The 20502-nt window shown below is 38.8% G+C and overlaps 1 protein-coding gene across 5 annotated transcripts in view; it reads right to left on the bottom strand.

Annotated features, from left to right (window-relative positions):
• EIF4ENIF1 (eukaryotic translation initiation factor 4E nuclear import factor 1) overlaps positions 1–20502 on the bottom strand; it is a 41748-nt gene that overhangs the window by 8176 nt on the left and 13070 nt on the right. For 3 of the 5 annotated variants that reach the window (XM_044989942.1, XM_044989941.1, XM_044989943.1), the window contains 12 exons: positions 20142–20215; positions 18328–18455; positions 17198–17493; positions 14575–14776; positions 12391–12587; positions 8563–8698; positions 8029–8208; positions 5420–5649; positions 2564–2635; positions 1899–2082; positions 1284–1363; positions 575–714 (listed from right to left, as the gene is read on the bottom strand). In XM_044989942.1, the coding sequence (XP_044845877.1) occupies positions 575–714; positions 1284–1363; positions 1899–2082; positions 2564–2635; positions 5420–5649; positions 8029–8208; positions 8563–8698; positions 12391–12587; positions 14575–14776; positions 17198–17493; positions 18328–18455; positions 20142–20215 (1919 nt within the window). The remainder of the gene's footprint in view (positions 1–574; positions 715–1283; positions 1364–1898; positions 2083–2563; positions 2636–5419; positions 5650–8028; positions 8209–8562; positions 8699–12390; positions 12588–14574; positions 14777–17197; positions 17494–18327; positions 18456–20141; positions 20216–20502) is intronic. The other 2 variants (XM_044989944.1, XM_044989945.1) reach the window with 2 other exon arrangements.

Here is a 20502-nt window from a genome sequence, read left to right as displayed (position 1 = left end):
AATATACCTCTGTCCGTGAAAGCCAGCCAAGATGCTAGACAACCAGCCTTCAAAGTGGACATTGCTCTGACTACATAAGTCACCTGCTAAGAGGTTATATAGTAAAGCGGATGGCCTGTTTACCCACAAAGATCATATTTCATGCTATGCCTGAGCTCTGTTGCTTAGAAAGCAAATTCCAAGTTCAGCTTTATTTATTACTTTGGCCTATGGCAATGCACAGCCACTGAGCCACAAGAACAAGGTGTTTTACACACCAGCTGCAATTTCAAGTTCAGGTTTTTCATATGATGTTTAGTAGGACTGTTTCTTTATCTTCCACGACATAAGTTCTGAAATCCTATTTTCTAGTCCGGCACATTAATCCTCTTTACATCACACCATAAACCAATATAACTTTCTGGCAATATGGTTTCAAGGCACCTGTTCTAGCCTAAGTACAAACTGCATCTATTATTGAGGAAGGGTACTGAGCTATTGGCGCCACTGAAAAGGAATAGGGCACAGAAAAGGTGAAAGGCACACACTATCAGAATTAAGTGTTTTCCAGTCAAGCAAGTTTTTAGAATATCACCTGTTCCTGAAGCCATCTCTGCTTTTGTCCATTTGTGGTTTGCCAAAACCTGGTTGGTAGAAATTTGCTGCATGCATGGCTAAATCATGTGGTAGAGCTAGTCCCTCTAAGGCAGCTTGCTGCATCTCCAGTGGACTCATCTGAAGTCAAGGAGGAGGAGGCATTAGAATCTCAGTGAAGCTTATTTATTTTTTATCCCAGATCTTGCACTATTCCATATAGGGAAATACAAAGGTTTGAAATAGTTGAGAGAATTCACTAGTTGAGAGAATTCACAACTACATAGTCAACAGGAGTGGCAGACATTTTAATAAGTTTCTCTGAAAATTAAACACACCGAGTTACTGTCCCCATTTCATCTCAATACACTCTTGCAAAAAAATTAAAAAAAAGTACACAGTTCTAAAGGCATTTTAGAATGGGCCCACTGGGCACACCAACAGTGTTATCAGACTGGAAATGATGGCAAGTGCATTCTCAGGATCCAAGGCTGAAGCACATCTCCCCCACAAGTGTAAGAGTGAGGTGCTGAATATTGTGCTTCAAAGCTAAGGATTGATTCAACTAAAGTAGTATCTTCATGTAACTGCCAATATGAAAGAATTGGCATTCCATTATTCAAACCCCCTACATTCCCACTAGGTCCTGCAAGAAATGGGTAAAGAGGTGCTTAATAAATATTTAAGTTTCAGAAATCACTGAATCTAACCTGTGCAGCAACTGGACTCATTGACTTCCGCATCCCCTGAAATGGATCACTGAGCAATTGCTGAGAACTTGGTCCAAAACCTACAGAATGACGACAATTTTAACTACAAGTTTTAGAACAGACATTTATCTTCTGTTGACTCCAGCCCCCTCCCCAGTTACCTTCCTTGATTTAAAAGGTGACTAGATGGGATTGCTTTTGAAGTGCCTCAAGACCACTCCAGCATACTTACAGAGCTATACAAAAGCATGAAGGCATTTGCCTCAGCTGCCCTGGGAAGCAAGCTATGCTTTTTGCACTACAAAGCGCCAGCCAGTGCCTGAAAAACTATTTTCTTGTTCATAGCACTGTGGTCTCCAGTATAAAGACTAATTTTACTTTAATTTGCAGTACTATCAAGGTCCCAGTCAGTCAGTTTGAGTTTTCAGAATTTTGCATCAGCAGCAGATGGAATTCTTTGAGGAGACAGGTGGCCCTTAAGGTGGTCACCCATTAAGTGTTAGATGATGCTATCCAAAGTGATTCTCTGAATTCAGCTTTAAAAATTGACACTTCAAAAGAAATCTGTCTTCTCTTCCCTATAAGAAGAGTTCTGCATGCTAGAAGCAGTCTTACCAATTGGTGAGGGGATCCTATGACGGAGGTAGTCTGCAGAAGCAGCCCGAGTTGGAAACACCTGTGAAATTGGAGGGGAAGGTGCTCTTTGGCTCAGCAAAGATGCTGCAGGTTCCAAGCCACCTATCAAGCCACTAAGAACATTGGATGAAGCAGGTCTGGCAATGGGTGGACCAAGAAGTTCCTTGGAGGAAAAGTAATGAATAGCTGTCATAAATATTGACTATAGTCTTCATACAATCTGCAGACCAGTAGTACTTGTGCACATTGACAGCTATACACATACTAAATAGCTTGACAGACTAAGTTTGATGGCCCATCCAGCCTCTTTCCTCATATGTTTGTTCTATTAAAAACAGTAAAATTAAAGTGATCTGAGAGTTCTACTGCATGGAAAGGGTGAAGTTTTGTTCCAATACTCTGGACAATTGTCTGTCACTATTTTTGAATGGCTAGTTCTCAACCTTGTCAGTGATTTAGCAGGTCATCTCTCCTATACATTTTTTTCCCCACTTCTGTCTGGTGGGAATGAATCTGGACTATTGAATATCCCCATTGCAATCCACAATACATGTGTAAAAATCCCATTTTGGAATGATCTTTTGCTTCTCATACAGAAAAAAAGAGTAAAGGAGCATTTCAAGGTGACAGTCTCAAAGAAATACCTGCAAAATGTTCTTTGGGAGAGGTTGGCCTGGGATCTCAGGAGGAGACAGCAAGTGGCTTTCAAGGCTTTGCTAAGAATTAAAACACAAAATACAGTTTCTCACATCTGCAGGTATTTTGTAAAGATTTGATTACTACAATAGAGGCTCAGAAACCACACCATTCCCATAACCTAGGAGACATCCACCACAAGCTGTAGTGATAAAGATCCTAGTACATATTTCATTAAGAGTCAAACCACCATATTCCACTGAAAATTATAATTTCATAATGTAAGTCTTCTGATAAGCACTGCTACCTAACCAGCTCAGATGGGTCCAAGTTAAAACTGCTGATTGTAAGTCTGACTGAGGTCCAACAGATTTTCTAAACAGTGTCATTGAGTGCTCTCACAGTATAGGCTTTACTAGCTTCTATCTGCTACATTGCATAAGGTACTGTAGCTAAATGTGTGAAATACTTTATTGAACGTCATAAGTTAATGCTATAGTTGCCATAAGAAGGATAGGAAATTGTGGGTGACAGGGGAGTCAGTCCACCATATGAAAAAAGACACAAGATGTGATCTAGAACACTGAGTCCATTTCTGATGCACAAAATTGATTATCCTGATGCTCGCATGGTAATCTATGGGGATGTAAAAATTAACCAGGTGATGAAATAAATTAAGATGCCCGACATTCCTTGCTATAAAATTCTTCCTGCTCACCCAGTTTGCTTCTGATCAAATAATGTTGAAGCTTGAATGAGTAGTCCAGCAAAAAAAAATACATAATAGCAAAATAACCTTGCCCTCTCATCTCTTTCCAATATGTGGGAGTGACAATTATGTTGAAATTGTTAAACTAAGCAATTTTCATTTAAGATATAGGTTACAAAGTTTGTAACTATACAAGACTATATTCCTTGATAATTGTCAACATTTGGGAAATCAAAGGGTTTAATAGACTGGGACATGAAAAAGCCCTCCTTTTTCCTACAACTATCATGCACACTCATGTTCTTAATTTGTGCAATCCATTATCTCAGAGAAACATCCAATTCCAGCAGAGAGACCAGTACTGAATGAGGGCATTTATACAGTGTAGGAAAACCTCTATTGCACTTGCATGGAAAGTTTCTTGTTCCAAGAGTCTTTAGATACCTACAAGTCAAACCCCAAACCTTTCAGGTACACCAGTTTGAGTGTTTGCACTGGACTAGATGAGACAGCTGAATTTTGTTAAGGCACAATATAGTGTGGTTCCTTTAAGAAGTGTCTAAAGATAGTAACAGTGAGTTGTATATGTGTCTCAGTGCCTTCCAGATTAACTATGCTCAGTTTCCACCATGTTTTGCCATTTTAGCAAAATAAACCTGACTATAAAACCAGGCTCACAGCAATAATTCTATAGGCCAAATTCACACCTCAAGTTACACTTCTGAAACCCCACTCACTAAATTTTGCCTTCATATACGCTTCTGCATTGAAAGTTAGAAGTTGGACAGGTATAGTGAAGGGCATAATTTAATCACTAGCAAGACTTCACAGGCTAAGAAAAATAATGAAGCTGACTATCTGATAATAAATAATAATAAAATAATGAAGCTTGCATCTGAAGAAGTGGGTATTCACCCACGAAAGCTCATGCTGCAAAACGTCTGTTAGTCTATAAGGTGCCACAGGATTCTTTGTTGCTTTTACAGATCCAGACTAACACGGCTACCCCTCTGAAGCTGACTATGAAATTCCAGGTTGTTTGCAAGGCTGGAAATTAAAAAAAGACAACCTATCAACTGACACTTGATCTGAAGTTAAATAGAAATACTTAAAACTCCATATTAAACTTTTGCCACCATTTTTACAATAAAGATCCATTGGTTTAAAGTGCATTTCTAGTCTGAAGCCACAATAATGCATCAATACTTCCTACTGGATATAGAGATCACACTTGTTTTCTGAAAGATTAAGTTTCTAGTACAATTCTCAGTCTACCCCATGTGGGAGATGGTCATGATTTACTCCATTAAAGTAAAAGATGTATGTTAAATTTTAAACTAGCACAAGTCTTATTATATACTGTATCTGTATTATCACAATTGTACAAATACTCATTGAAGTCAAGAGGTTTCAGAGCACTCAACTATTACAAGTATTACTGCTGTCATCTGAAGTATTGCAGGAAGCCCAACTGATCTCCGTTTTTCTACTGGGGAAACTCCTCTTTGTATTAGTGGAAGTGTTGGGGGCAAACAATGCAGTATTAGCTAGCGTTCTCTATGAAGTCATTAACACATGTGCTTTGTGCGATGTGCAACAGAAATAAATCTTCAACAGAAAGCTAACTTTTTGGGCAACTTATACCTTGAAGGGTTAATACTAAGTGCAGAGATAAACCTTCTCCCCTAACCAAAATGGCCAATTCTTTTGTAGCACGAGATGTGATCTTTTTGTCAAGCAAGTTCTAGAACTTTGCCTATTAGCTTGTGGGTCAGACTGAGCAGTCTTCCTAAATCTTCAATAGAGGTCCACTTGTGAAGTCTAGCACCTGATTAGACACAAGACTATTACATTTTAACTACCAGACACTCTTAGATGGTGTTTGGCTACAGACTAAACTGGAAAACATGCACATACCTCTTCTGGTCAGTGATCCCCTAAATGAAAGTGGTCCAGTTGCCAGTATCTCCCAAGAAATAATCTCACTTATTACCAATTTCATTCTCAAAGCCAGTATATTTACCATCACCCCCTCATATCCAACCAATGGTTAATATGAAATCAGGAGAGTCATGCTGAGGCGCTTCCAGTTCATTTCCTGTATCTTGTCAGGGATCCATTTATATTTTAGTAATGTCAGGAATTTGTTACTTACATTGACCTTGGGCTGTGATGGTAGAGTCCCACTTGCCTTCATGCTGCTGACTAGTTTATTAAATGCAGACATATCTCCATCTTTCTTGAGCTGTCTGGAGCCAGCCACATTCAGTGCTTCCTCCATCTGCTGTGCCATGAATGGAGTAGCAATTTTCCCCTCCTGGTCCATTTTCAGACCTTTTAGCCCAGCTTCTACTTCTTCCACTGAAAGTACAACTCCTGAATGTGCTGAGAAGTGGAAGGGGAAGACAGTTAAACTAGGTGCTCACTTTACAAGCATATGCACCAGTGCATAGAAGGGGTGGGGGATCTGGTCATGTGCCATGAATATGTGAAGCTAGTTCTGGCTGTCACTTTTGTTTCAAACCACTGTTTGAGCTACATTACAATATTCTCATTCAAATTAAAAATAACCTGAGCCGTGAACAATTATAAGCACATAGTCTTTACAAGCATCTTTAATTTTAGCTCTCCTTTCTCTTGGGACTTGGAAGTTTAGGAAGGGAAGACATTTAATTCTGCAGTTTGACAGACAGTGGATTCTTAGCAGGAAGTACAGTCAGCAAATGTATTAGTGAGGATTTTTTTTTTAAAATATAGATTCTTGTAGATTTAAATAAAGGCATTTGCTATTGTGTTACAAGTATGCATAGATTATAATTTGTCTTATACTTCAGGAAACCAGACTTTTACAGCCATATAAGTGATGGCTATTGTTTGAAGAGAAAATACATACCTGGGAGTCTACATACTTTAGACAATCACATGATTAGAATTTGAGCTGCACACATTTTCAACTGGGCTTAAGTTTCCCAGAGAAAACTAAAGGCATTATGGATCATGGGAAAGATTTCTAGAAACACCAACAAAATAAGGAACAAGCATCAGTAAGTACTGCTTATTTTTTCTGTATACCAGTGCCTGACATCCTTTGGTTATGCACTGATGTGAACAGATGGCAACATATATGGGTACCTTGAAGAATAAGGAAGGAAGAGATAGGAATGTCCAATGGGTTTCTGTAAGAGATGCTCGTCTGGAAACAAGTAGACTTACTGGAAATATGACCATGAGGCAGGAGAGGGACAGCACAGCACATCACACTATTCTGACATGCACTACAGGGCATGAGGAAAAGAGCTGAATGCTGGAGGACAGATTAATGAATAGAGAAAAACACTAATAATTTCTCAAGTGCTTGATTCGTATTTTATCATTGGGGACCCCCATGTCAGGTACTTTGACATGAGTGAAAGGAAGTCTGCTCCATAATTTTTATGTCTTTATCCTTGTTCTGTGATGAATATTTAACAGTTAGAAGGCTGTTGTGGTAAAGGCAGAAGTCTGAGCAGAATTCAACATTCAGACTTAGTTCAATATTTGTAAGCCAAATTGGGGAGAGCTTTCCTCCAATGTTCACCAGGCACTTCCTGCTCCCCAAACTGGGATGCTGGTCAGAAGTGTTTGCAATACTTGTCAGATGAATTCCTGTTCCTCCATATTTCCATCACTCAAATCAGGCAGCCTTTCAAGCTTTTCTCAGCACAGCAATTTAAAGTTTACATGGCAATACATGCTGCTTGCCAATAAGACTGAAAAATTTGGCAATTAAACCTCAAGTTTCACAACAGTATGTGCACTTATGTTCAGTTTGCATATGCACATGCACATGCAAGAGGCCCAACGAGCATGCAAATTGGCAATGTGTGCATGCACTTAAACCTGTGCCTAGTTAAAACTGGCACTGAATCTATTTACTAGAATTAACATTGAAAAGGTTACATCTGACTTCAGTAGAATAGAAGCACTATGGAAGGAATCAATTCCCTTCTTAATTTGATATTGGTTTAACATCTGATACAGAAATTGATAAAGAAGTCAGTTCCAATCCTGTGTTGCATTCCTACACTACTGGAGTTACTTTTCACTAGTAAAGCTGCTACTGAAAACATGTTTGAGCCACAATTCTTTGAAGACTTAAGTGAACTTTTAGACTATTGTGCCAGAAGTGTTGGGTACAGTTTCCTGAAATGGTTTATGGGAAATTTTTACCAGATATACCTGAAAAACTGCTTTGGGCCCTGACAGACCTGAAAGCATGCAAACCTTTCATTGGTCCCATTTTAGATACTGAGACTTCCAGGATCACTTTGTGATCCAGCATACAGGTAGTTGGCAAAAATAACTCATGGTGCAAGTTTTAGGAAGAGCTGCATAATAGGAATTTAAGTGTCAAGTAAAATTTAGGACTGCTGACATTTTACCACTGTCTTTAATGTGAAGACCAGTCTAGATGCCAGGAACAGTAAAGCTGGAAACTCATTTACACACCAAGATTTGCACAATCTTGATGTATTGAAGTAGCACAGGCTAACGAGCATGTTCATGATGAAAATCCTGCTGATGTCATCCCATGATTAGGATGGAAAGAGTCAGTGATGGTTTCAACGTAACAGATTTGTGGGCCAGTGGGTTTTCTGAAGTGTAAGTAAACTTGTAGTACTTCCTACTTCTGAACCTCAGTAATCAAGGCTTGCCAGATCTCAAGGCAAAAGGTTTTCCAGAATGCCACCACAGGAACGCCACAATATCTGAAGAGGCACTTACTGCTCTCTCTAAGCTTTTCCTTGTTGGCTGAAAGACTTGAGAGGAGAGGTTTTAAGTCCACTTTGGCTTTCTGTAGCATCTCAAGGATGTCCACTTTGTTTTCAGAATGGTCTTCCAGTGGAATGGGAGCAAAGTAGTTTCCAGAGTTCTGGCCAGGGGAGAGAATAGCTTGCTCTAGACCTGAAACAGCAAAACCAGGAGCACTGCCACATCAATTTACCAACTAAATGTCTCAAGATGACTACATACTGGCTACTAAGCTTAATACTTCACTGAAAACCACGACTCACACCCCCTGCCTGGGATCAGCTGGAAAGTAGTGAGAAGTGATGAGACCTTTTGCAGACGAGACTAAGAAGCTGTATACTCCAGCTACTTCCAAAAGGACATTTTTTTGAATTATTAAACTGTGGAAAAGTTAATTACCTTATATCCTTATCTACCATGTTCTCACTGAAAGAATGGACAGGGAAAAATGTGAAGACATGAGTACAGAGATTAAAGGACACTACAAAAAAAGTTAAACAATTTTACCTGCTAGCCTCTCCAGTTCTTCATGTGGTGTGGATCTCAGGCTGCTAGAGTGACTTCCAGAACGACTAGGATTAGAGAACCACCTACTGAACCTGCTAGAAGACATCGAACCTTCCCCCAGCACATCCTCTATCATCTATATTGTGGGGAAAAAAATAAAGTTTTAGACAACAGTCTTAACAGGAGAAAGAATGGGAGGGTTTGATATACAAGAGAGACACTTACTGTATAATATGTAAAATTCCTTTGCTGCTGCTGACCTGATGTTACACTCCCAGAATATTTGATTTGGAGTAGGTTTTAAGATACCATTTGTTTCTCCTCCCCACCCCCACCCCCTAGAAGTCGCACCATATTTCTGTGTAACCAGTGTGTTGGTATAATCATGCATTTTCTATCTGTACAAAATGAAGCCTGTTCCATATTTTATATTCTGAAATTGTCTGATTAAGCTATTATTGCAAATTCCAGTGTACCAGAACAGTTGACAGATGAATATTCCATTGCCAGAATCTTGATACGATATGGATGTGTTCAATGACCTAGGATGAGCACTATTATAGGAGTTCAAGTGAAGAGCGGCCCACATAAAAATACCTCCTCTGTTTCTGCAGAAGATACAGTGAGCCCAAGTGAAGAAAGATACTCCAACACTTCGAAGTGGTTCTTTGGGAGAGGGAAAGGCATACTGACAAGACCCTGTATGGAAGCTTATACTACCACCTGTGCTATACCATGTTGGTTATCCAATCACCTTCAGTTCTGCTAACAATATTTGACAAACAGGAACTATCTTACTTTAATGAAAAGAGAATAGTAGAGAGTTCATTCATTCTTGGAGATTAGTGATAGTCAGTTTAACAACTGAAGCTTTTTAGAACCTGAACAGCTAAATACAATTCTAACACTACTGTCAGCGTAAGCCACCTTGTCAGTTCTACACTGGTCGCTACAAGTAGCTCAGAAGGAGTGATATGTGGCAAGAGACCATTTTAAATGATGTAAGCTAAAGCACTTCCATTTTGCAAGCTGGTTTTCACTAATGCATGTTGTGACTGGTATAAGTTAATTTTCCAAGAAATCTCTGCCAGAGTCCCAGAAGAGTCAAGTTTATCCCGAACAACCTTAACTGTCCCACAGTGTGGGACCTCATTCATTGTGTAGACAATACTTTGTTTAGTTTCCTTGGTGTTTCATTCAGTGCAAGATGAGAAGAAACTCAATTTGCCAGATGAGCGAAGCATGAAACCATTTACTTGTGGTTGGCATCCTGATGCCATTTGATCATACATGTAAAGTTGATAAAAACTGAGCTGGAAGAACCTGAACAGTAACCATTCTATATCTTTATCCATTTCATATACTTATATATGGTACCACTGGGAAAGTAATCTTCACAAGAATGCCTATGGACAGGACAGCTGCTAATAGCTGAATAGCTTTTAGAGCACAACATTGTGCATGAGACTTTAAATTTTTAGGCAGCTGGAAAACTGGAATACTAGTTTTCCCTACCACCATGTAGTCACTGAAGTTTCTGCTTTTGAATAAAAACAGGCATCATCCTGAAAGCTCACAGCCCAGACAATCTGGTTTGTCACCTCTAGAGACTTAAGATTCCTGCCCTCTGTTAAGTTTGATGCACCATTTAAGAAAATTTAGTTGAAGCCCTTCCCCTACATTATACTAGAAAGTTACCTTTATTATAAGTAGGTAAGTATATTCTGCAGGTATCGTGAATTATAGCAATAAAGTTGGTTCCTATCACACAAAATATTAAGCCAGGACTCAATTTTCAAGCCCCAGTGGTTGCGTTTTGCAGCCTAATCACTTACTTCTTATTTAGGATAATTTGTTTCAATACTTCCACTTCCAAGGAAACAAATTTCTACTCCTCCCCCCTGTGAAAGCCACCACCATATCACTATCCCTTTCAAATCCTTCTGCAACATTACCTGATCTAATTCTGACCAGTGAATTGGGGGAGATTGTTCCTCATCCCAAGTAGTTTAGTTGGTTCAATGCTGGGAGGGGCAGAAATAAATATGGATGTGTAACTTCTACTATTGCTGGCCTTTTATGAAGTAGTATTTCAGCCTATTACTTATTTTGTACTTAAGTCACAAGTACTAGTTGGTTTACAGTGACATGAGGGAAAGGCAACTCGTAACAAAATGAGCCAGTTGCAGTTTATGACCTTTTAGAGAGACAGTTATGGAAGAGGGTTTTGCCAGTCTATAGACAAGATATTGGTCCATGATTTGCAGGCCAAGACTACTTGTCACTGCAGCCTCTGTCAAAAGCCAAAATAAAAATGTATCAGTACACAAGAACTAGGGGACCACCAAATGAAATTAATAGGCAGCAGGTTTAAAAACAAAGGAAGTATTTCTTTAGACAATGCAGTCAACTTGTGGAACCCTTTGCCAGAAAATAGTGACGGCCAAGACTAACAGGATTTAAAAAAAAAAAACCCACACACACACCAAACAAAACCTGGTAAGTTCATGGAGGATAGGTCCACCAATGGCTATTAACCAGGATAGGCATGGGTGGTGTCCCTAGCCTGTCTACCAGAAGCTGGGAAATGAGCAACAGAGAACGGATCACTTGATTACCTTTTCTGTTCTTGCATTGGCCACTGTCAGAAGACCAGACACTGGGCTAGATGGACCTTTGATCTGACCCAGTATGGCCGTTCTTATGTTCCAAGTGATTCAGTATTGAAAGTGTTAACAGTTGATTTCCATTTGCACCACAAGCTTTGCCTTCCAAAATTAACTTGCTTAGTGACCAACTAGTTTATGGACCTCAGCAACATAGCATCAATATGTGAATAGCACATTTAATCAAACATCTCTCTACTTGTGTTGTCAGTCCATTATCAAAACACAGTAGCTACTCCAGATTTTCTTACAGAAAGGAATCTAGTTCTAGTTAAGTGAAGATTTTCAGAACCACAGGGCAGGCTAATGCTATTGGCACAGCTTCATACTCCTTCAACCTATAATCTGACCCTTATTACTTTTGGTATCCATCCTTGTACCTCCCATAGGGGCTTGGTTAGTTGCATTTTACATAGAACAGTGCTTCTGGACATTCCTTCAAGGTGAAGCATGTTGGCCCATAAGCCCTGTCAATTAAGTATGAGACATACTCCCATATCAGTTTATCCATACTACTACTACTACAGCATCTGCTATATAATCCATTAACTGGATTCAACTCGAATCAATCATGTTAAAAAAAAATCAGCCTTTGAAGAACAGGCTCTTCCTCTACTGTACAAGTTTTCAGAGGTTGTCTGCCTCTTATTCTGAAGTGTTTGAGAATCCATGACTAAGACAGATATATTCCAATAGACTAGAAAAACAAGACCATGAATTATATTTTGAACCCAAGTACAGTGTCTGAAGGAAATACAACCAAAAAAGTTGACTGGAAGTTGTTAGCTCCACCATAACCATTCCCTGCAAATTCTGGGACTCCTAGAAAAAAGAGATCCATAATATTAACTCATGCAGCCTTTACCAAAAAAGTGAGAAAAAGTAAGGAATTAAGTTGTGCCACATAGTAAGTGCTTCTTTTAAACCCAGAGATTGAAATAGTGATCCAAGAAGAAAAATTGATTTTAGAAGCAACATCTTAACGTTTTACTAAAATGGGCTACAATATGTACTTCACTTGACAAATCAGGACGATAAAGTTTCCCCAAATCTTGAGTATTCATATAAAAAAGTCCAAGAAACTTTTCCATAACAAAAAGTAATTTTAGTTCAGAAAGAGACAGTTGTAGCTAAAGATGGTGCTTCTGCCACATGTACATACCTGGCCTAAAACGTCACTCACCGAAGCCAAACCAGGAACACTCTTATCCAGGTTAAAGAATTCATTGAAGTCAAACTCTCCTGGAGCTGGTTCTTGTAGAACAGCTTCCCTGGGAACTTCTTGATCTGCTGCAGTTTCATGGGCAAGGACAGACTGCACTTCATCCTCTTCTGCCACTCCACCATTGCATTCTAGTCCTTTGAGAATGCAAGAAATGTAGTTCATTGCTCCTCATTAGGAGACCACAGTCACTTCCAGAGGAGAATTATCTACTGGTTAATCCATAGGATGGGGTTCAGACATGGCTTTTGTTCCAGACTGATCTGGCTAACTGCATGAATTTAACCCAATTTATGTTGCAAGCAGCACACAAAGAGCACATATAGGAATTGGGACTCATTGTGCTAAGTAAGCTCTGTACAGATACAAGAATCCCTGGCATTAAGATTTTAGACTGTTTCATCTACTTCAATCACTATACAAATGAGGTACAAATCCTATTTTTAAACAGCTTTATTGAATTACCACAAGCTGTCTTTTTTCAGGTGTCCCCACAAGCCTGCTGCATCATTGCTGCTTCAGTATCTACTGCTTCACCCTGCCCACTCCACAAAAATAGACAAAAACCAAAAAACAGCCAGACGTTTGTTACTGAAAGCGTCCACAAGTTGTCTGGCCTCTTCGCCCACTGCACTATGCTGGCAACCGCCTCTCTCGTCTGAGGTGGGGTGTTCGTGGGGGAAGATTAGCTCCTGCTACTTTCCTCCCTCTGGGAAGGACCATTCCTGTAAGGGCATCATCTGGATTGGCATCTGCCATGATTATAAATATTCTATTTAGGTACTTATGGTCCTATCATTGTAGCAACCAAGAACCTCTCAAATATTGTGTGTTTTTATTTGTGCTCTGTCCACCACCGAACAAAAAGAAGTTATTGGTTTATAGTCTATTGTACAACATCTGAGACTTATCTTACAGGAGTGCTTTGAAGAAGCAGTAAAGTGACTGCAGTGCTGTCAAATGCACAAGTATTGTATAGTTTATAGTACTTAGAAAAATCTCTTCTGGATCATTAAACTTGACTGTGTCCCTTACAGAGCTGCAATAATCCTACTCTATCGAAGGTTAGAAGACATGATTTCCTCCCCACCCTTCAGTCATGTCTACAGTTTAGTTCTCTTACTAGTGAATTATGGCTACGTGGTTTGCTAGAGAAGTTAGCACAGAGTCATAGGGAGATTATTATTCACTTCAGGCAGGTTTTTGAATGTTTAGAAAATCCTTGGGTCTCTACAAGGCCACTGCTGTGGGCCTGGCATTTTGCTATGAAGTACACTTTATTAAAGCAGCATGCCCAGTGCTCCTGCTAGGAAAGGATAATGAATACGGCTGTTCCAACCCCACAACCATTGCAGCCTTCTCAGATTTGTGTGATGCTTCCACCAAAGCAATATCTAATAACTAGATAGCAAAGACAGATGTAGTCCAGGTGGTCGCTTGCATGCTATCCCAAAGGATCATCAGGCAAAGGTATTACTGCAAGAATCTTACAATCTTCTCCCCCTTTGAGAGGTTGTACATGGTTTACCTCATGACCACCACCACATTTGACACTTCCAGATCTGCCAGAGGATACTGTTATTTTCACAGCAAAAAGAGTGTTAAAACATGCCTTAAGTTCCATGCTCCAGAATGATCAGAAACCAAGTCATAGGATGCACATTTTCCAACCCAATATAGTTTATCATTACTCCATGGAGGACTGAGGTTTTTGGGAAAGCATGATACAATTGCAGCCCTAAATGCTGTTCAGTTAAAAATCCAAGACTGCTACATTTGTTCTAGTTTTCCCATCTATACACCCATTAGCAAGGCTACAATTATGTCATGTAATCTGACTTTGAGAGCCCCTCCAGAGCCCCTCTCCCCCAGCTGCTGTGGGCAAGGGGTCAGGGTGCTGGACCCTCCTCCCTCCCCATTTTGTCAGGGATTTTTTAGTAAGAGTCAGGGACAGGTCATGGCTTCTGTGAATTTTGGAATATTGCCCATGACCTGTCCATGACTTACTAAAAATAGTCATGACAAAATTGTAGCCTTTCCTATTAGTCTTACCACACAAAGTTTGCCTTCCAACTTCAAGTCCAAGAGAACCCCTCTTGCCATTCCAATTTGGCTGTTACATACCTTCCTTCAGAGAGGTTGTGCGTCGTCTTGTTCGTTTTCGTCCTTTATGATCTTCCTCTAATATTTTATCATCAAAGCCAGTGAGCTCAATGGTTTCAGACTGACTTGTGGGTCCAGCAGAGAACCACTCTGGCTCTTCCTCAGTGTAGGAATCATTTCTTCTACGTTCCCCAAAGACACGTTTACTATCCCCAAATTCCCTCTGAATTTGGTAGTTACAGCATGGAGAAGGAAATTAAAAAAAGTTAGTGAGTGTTTCTCCAGAGTTTCAGTTTTCTTCCTATTGGTTCGTAAACAATAGTTCCATTTTAAAGGTTTTCAGACCAGAGAAATTGTAGATAGGTTCATTCTATTATGTCTTTTAATGCATCTCCCTGCCAATGAGCTCAGTGTACTTTTTAACCTTCTATCTAATTTTAAATACATCAGTGAGCTTCTGCAACTTAAAAGCAAGATCAATTGTATACAGTTGACAAACTAATAGAACTTTTAAGTCCCATCACCTACTCTTAATTCTCTGATACTCCTATTTAGGTTGTTAGAGTTCTAAGTAGTTTTCTCCCCCCGCACCTGTACCCCATGGTTCTTGTACAGATGTTCAAAGAATATACAGTAACATTCCCCTAGTACGTTTTGACAAACCATACATTTAGTTCTTATTCTCCATCCCCTAATCATTTGTTGCTCTTTTGTCAATATACTTCTGGTAATGACGTACTCAGATGAGCTATAGTCACACTACTAGGGCCAGAAACTATTCACTCTGCACTAGCATACTTTTGAACTCCTTAAAATTGTGTGGCTTTTTTGCTAGATTTGAATCAAAGTGATCTAAGTCAATAATTTAAATCAGCAAGCAGCAAACCTGGATTTAAATCAATTTTAAAGTACAAACAGAAAACATGAAAGAAAGGTTGATTCTCATTGGTTGGTAGCCATTAAAACATGCTGATTTGCAACTAAATCTAGCTTATGCACTAAATTTGGTATCTATATACCTCTAAAGAGTTATATAACTTATTACATTAGAAAAAGGGAACATTAACATTTCTTGTTTATTAGATAAAGAATTTTACTGTTATTTGTATTAAGCTGTATTTGGATGGAAATTAAAATGTGTTTATGCTTAATTGAATTTATTAAATAAAGCTCAAGTGTGCTGATACATAACAAAAAGTTTATCAAAATGTGTTTTGCATTTAAAACTGATTAAACAATGGAAATATAATCTTTAGTTATAAAATTGAGCTGATGGTGACAAAACAAAAACAAAACCCCCAATCTCCTTCAAACATTTTCTAACTAGTAAATCTCATCCTCTGACACCCAGTTTTTATTCATAGATTGGAAAAAAACCAAAAACTAACTTCCCTGCTTTTTCAACTCCTCATAACTTGGAATCAACTAGTCATTCAACTGAACTACTTGAATGAACTCAAAAAGTGTTCTCTGAATCTTCATAAGCTCCTGCTGTCAAAAGCTGGTTTAGCACTTCAAACTCTGGTTCCAATGCTTACCAAGCAAGTTTCACCAGTCCAGCATTTTGACTCTTTAAATCTTGACAGCAACCATGCTTATTTTTTGTTTAACTTGAATGATTGTAATAGATTGCTAAATTTAAACGTTAAGTTAAATTGTCTTTCGATTAACTATGTTTAAAAAACCCACTTAATTTAGGGTTTTTTTAAATCCACCCTGTTTGTTGCCATATTACAATGCAAACTTGTTCCCCAGATGTGTTAGTTTGTATTCCCCACTTCCAAGGAGAATTTTTTTCTGCCTATTTCTCCATGACTCTGGGCCTCTGCATTACTTTTGTCAGCTGTATTTGCAATGCTACCCAATTTAGTATTGCAGAATCATTAATGACTTGAGAGAATGTGTTTAATGTTAACGCTAGACCTAATCTAGAGTCCTGTGATACTTAACTATATAGAATTGTAATCTTTTATCCTACTTAAGAGAATAGTCAATTAGACACATAAGGACATTTAGTGAAGCTGAAAGGCAGCAAGTTTAACAGCTAAAAGAATATACTTTTTCACACAATGAACAGTTAGCCTGTGGAACTCACCGTCATAAGATACTATGGAGGTAAAGAGCTTAACAGGACTGGACACCTATATTAATATCCACAGTTGCTCTAAGGATTAAAAACAAGTTTTGGAAGATATATACACATGCTCATATTTCAGGGCACAAGTCACTTCCTAATGTGGGTAAGAAACAGCTTCCAGTTAAGTTATGAAATGGATTTCTTAAAGAACTGTGGCAAAAGAGCATGTCACCTTCTACAGAAGACTAAAAACTCTGTTCAAGCCATATAACACTATATACTAGGCAGAGTTCTACTCTGATGGAGCAAGAACTATGAAACTTTTGGGGTACCAGAACCAAAAATTCTTTAGTCATCTGTTTCACTCACAGGTTATTGCCATAATGTTAGCACCATCTGACATCTGTAACAAGGAAGTTTAAAATCTCAAACTCATCTAGTAGATAGATAATCCAACACCAGAAGCCATCACAGTTGATATCATTTGAAAGACCAGGCATTGACTAGGCGGAGACCCCACCACCCCATCATTAAATTTACTATGAAAACATGGTCATGAGAACAAACCCTGAAACGCTTGTCTTTGTAGTCCCTCTCACGATCTCTGTCCCTTGCATCTCTAGAATCACGTATGTCCTTTTCACCACCCCGGTGGTCTTTATCAAAGTTGCGGGCAGACATGATTCTCCCACTTCCAATCCTACGTCCACCAATAACACGAACACCATCATTCTCCTTCTCCAAAGGGCTCCCTGCTCGACGTGAGCTAACAGCTGCAGTCACATGGCAGCCTCCTCCAAAACTCCGCCTTTGGGGACTTAGGACTACATCCAAATCATCTTCTTTCACCCGCTCCCTAGGATCTGCAGATTGGAAGAGTAGTGTTCTAGAGAAGCTGTTACTTTGAGAACAGATTAACATGAAAGTTTGACAAGTAGCCAGTGGAATTACTGAGCCCATTTGTAAAACACTGGAATATACTCAAATTTTAGCTACAAGTACTTGAAAACAGATGTTTCCCCATACCTAGAGAAATACAAAGTGTTTAAGTTAAAATGGTTTAATAATAATAAATGTCTATAAAGCCATAATCATTTCCAAGTAGTTCCTTGCTTGAATCTTCTAACCTCAAAGTACTGCCACAAAAAGTGTGATGAGAAGTGAAGCATTATAATTTATCATATTGATGGAATGATATCCAAAAAGATGAACATGAAATTAGAACATGGAAGGGTTTTATTTATTTACAGACAGACATTGAGGAATTATTGCTTTTAATGCCAAGTGTCTCATGGAAGAGACAACAAGTTTGAGGCCTTAACATCAAACAGTTACAGGGAAAATCCAATAGTGTAGTTCCACTAGTAAGAGCACTAGGATAGACCAGCTGCTGGTGCTTTTTTTTTGGGGGGGGGGGGGGGTAAGAGAGAAACAACAGAACAAGGTAGTCTGAACCTTCTTTGAAGGTGATTACACAGTGGTAAGACGACTATGGCCAGTCTGCACTAGCATTCCCACTGTTGCTAAAGCAACTGAGATTTTGCTAAAATTGTAGTTGTAGACCTCTTTCCTTCAGATTGTATCTAACATTTCCCCTCACTCAGTTTCATACCACCACAGTAAACCAGGGGGAAATAATTTTGCCACTACCCTAGGTTCTTATTGAGCACCCCATATTGTAAAAAAGGTGCACTCACCAACTATCCTGCGCATGAGAGAAGTCCGATCTGAATCCAAGTCTTTTTTGAACCCTTCCACTGGTGAGGTTCGCCCTGAACTTGGGTACAGAGATGCATGCCATTTCTCAGGGTCCCAAACTCCATCACTATGCAAATAAAATTACAAAACCCTTTAAAAAAGTGTTCTCATCTTTAATAAAGTGATATACTTTAAGCCACTAATCCATTATAAGCAGCAAAGAGTTCTGTGGCACCTTATAGACTAAGACATATTGGAGCATGAGCTTTCGTGGGTGAATACCCACTTTGTCGGATGCATGTCATGCTCCAATATGTTTGTTAGTCTATAAGGTGCCACAGAACTCTTTGCCGCTTTTACAGATTCAGACTAACACAGCTACCCCTCTGATACTAATCCATTATAGTAATACTTAAGCTAGAAGGGCTGCACTCTGACTAGTAATCTGTGCTTCTGACTTTTCAGCTCAAGGCTGTATCCAGTTTCCTACCTCAAACTGGCCTATTTACATGGTATTCTAGATATCTTTATGAAGGTAGGAAAATATGGAAGAGTTGTGTCAAATATCAGTATAAAGATAGCACAGGTATATCCCCTAAATATGCAAAGTAGCATGAAACCGAGTTCACACTTGAAGGTTCCATTCCCAATTTATCTTCCAAGAATAAGATTTGTTCTCTTCCAATGTTATATGTTAACAGGGCTTCCTTTCACACCAATTACAATTCTGTCATTTGCCTAGGAGACATGTTAAGACACTAATCTTACCACTATACAGATCCCTCTTGAGCAAATCATTCATAGTACAAGCCAGAAATGCATGTGCCATCAATCTTAAAGTGAATGAAATGAGAAATCAAAGATGCCATAACTCATCATTGCTATATGTTGCCAAGAAAAATAAGTAAAGAAAAAAAAGTGTTGTTGATTCATACTGCAAACAATTTCAAAGCCCAATAATTCTCCTTTTTGATGCACCACTGTCTTATCTTAAAATTTACCTACTCTTCAGTTTAGGAGTTCTCAGCTTCAGTTTGCCGTGTTCTTTAAGTTTAATCTAATTGTATTTTAGACCTTAGATGTTGCAATAAGTGAAAGTACTAACTAAGCCATTTTGAGGAGTATTGAACAATAGAAGGTCAGTATAAGGAATTTATACAAAGGAGTCTTTGCAGCTGAGGAAAGGCAATATTCAATAATGTCCACCAATGACTGTAGTGACAAGGGCAAACTAACCATCAACACCTGGACTTAAATATATATCTCATCCTACCTAGATGCTTATCTGGCTCACAGAAGTAGTTTGACAAAACTTTGTGGCAAGTAGTGCTATGTTTCAGATTTCAACCCAGATGTATTAGGACAGCTATATTAAACTTGGGTACACCCAACTTTGCCTCTAGACAGTTCTCAATTCTTAGAGAAGTCCTTTTGCAGGTACTGTGGGACCAGGGAGAAAGGCAATATTAAGTGAAAGAAAAGGGTTTCCCTGCCTAAAGTCTAGTTTTTGTAAGCTTGTAACATCTATAATATGTACAGTTATCCTCTGGTGCATTTTTCTCTTGCTACAATTTATACACCATGTAAACGTACACAGGAGTAGTACAGATACCAGCGAAAGATACTTTGCTCAGACTACCCCACCCTATGTCTATTTTCTGAAAGGCATTAGCTTAAAACAAACCTTGGTAGGGGACTTAACTGCATTAACAAACAAAGTACTTCTGAACCTAAGGGTTTTTCTTGTGGAATTTTTAAAAAGATCTATTATCCAGTTAAAATAAGTCAAGTTTATTTTAAGACCAGAAAATACCTGTCATATTTTTCAGAAAGACATGAAGGCCTCTGTTTAGAGTGGGGACGCTCTTTAATATCCAAGAGTTCTTCCTAGAAAGGAAAAGATGCAAGTTAGTTCTGACTCTCACCTGGGTAAAATATAAACAGAAGGCAAAACTTGTTCCAGAGCATACAGGTTTATTTAAATATAGATGAAGTTAAATAATCAGAATGTTTTCCCAAAATATTGATCTGATTTTTTGTTCAAAGAACAATTCAACTACCATTACTGCAAGACTTGAAATAAAAATGGACCTGTTGGTAGAATCTTTCAGCTGCAACAGTGCTGTTATCCTTCCAACACAAGCTATATCTAGATGGCCTGTTGCACGGCCATA

The sequence above is a fragment of the Mauremys mutica genome, chromosome 16 (assembly GCF_020497125.1).
Source record: "Mauremys mutica isolate MM-2020 ecotype Southern chromosome 16, ASM2049712v1, whole genome shotgun sequence".
In the NCBI taxonomy this organism is placed as follows: domain Eukaryota; kingdom Metazoa; phylum Chordata; order Testudines; family Geoemydidae; genus Mauremys; species Mauremys mutica.
The sequence above is the reverse complement of the archived record's forward strand: the minus strand, read 5'-3'. Positions and strand labels throughout refer to the sequence as shown.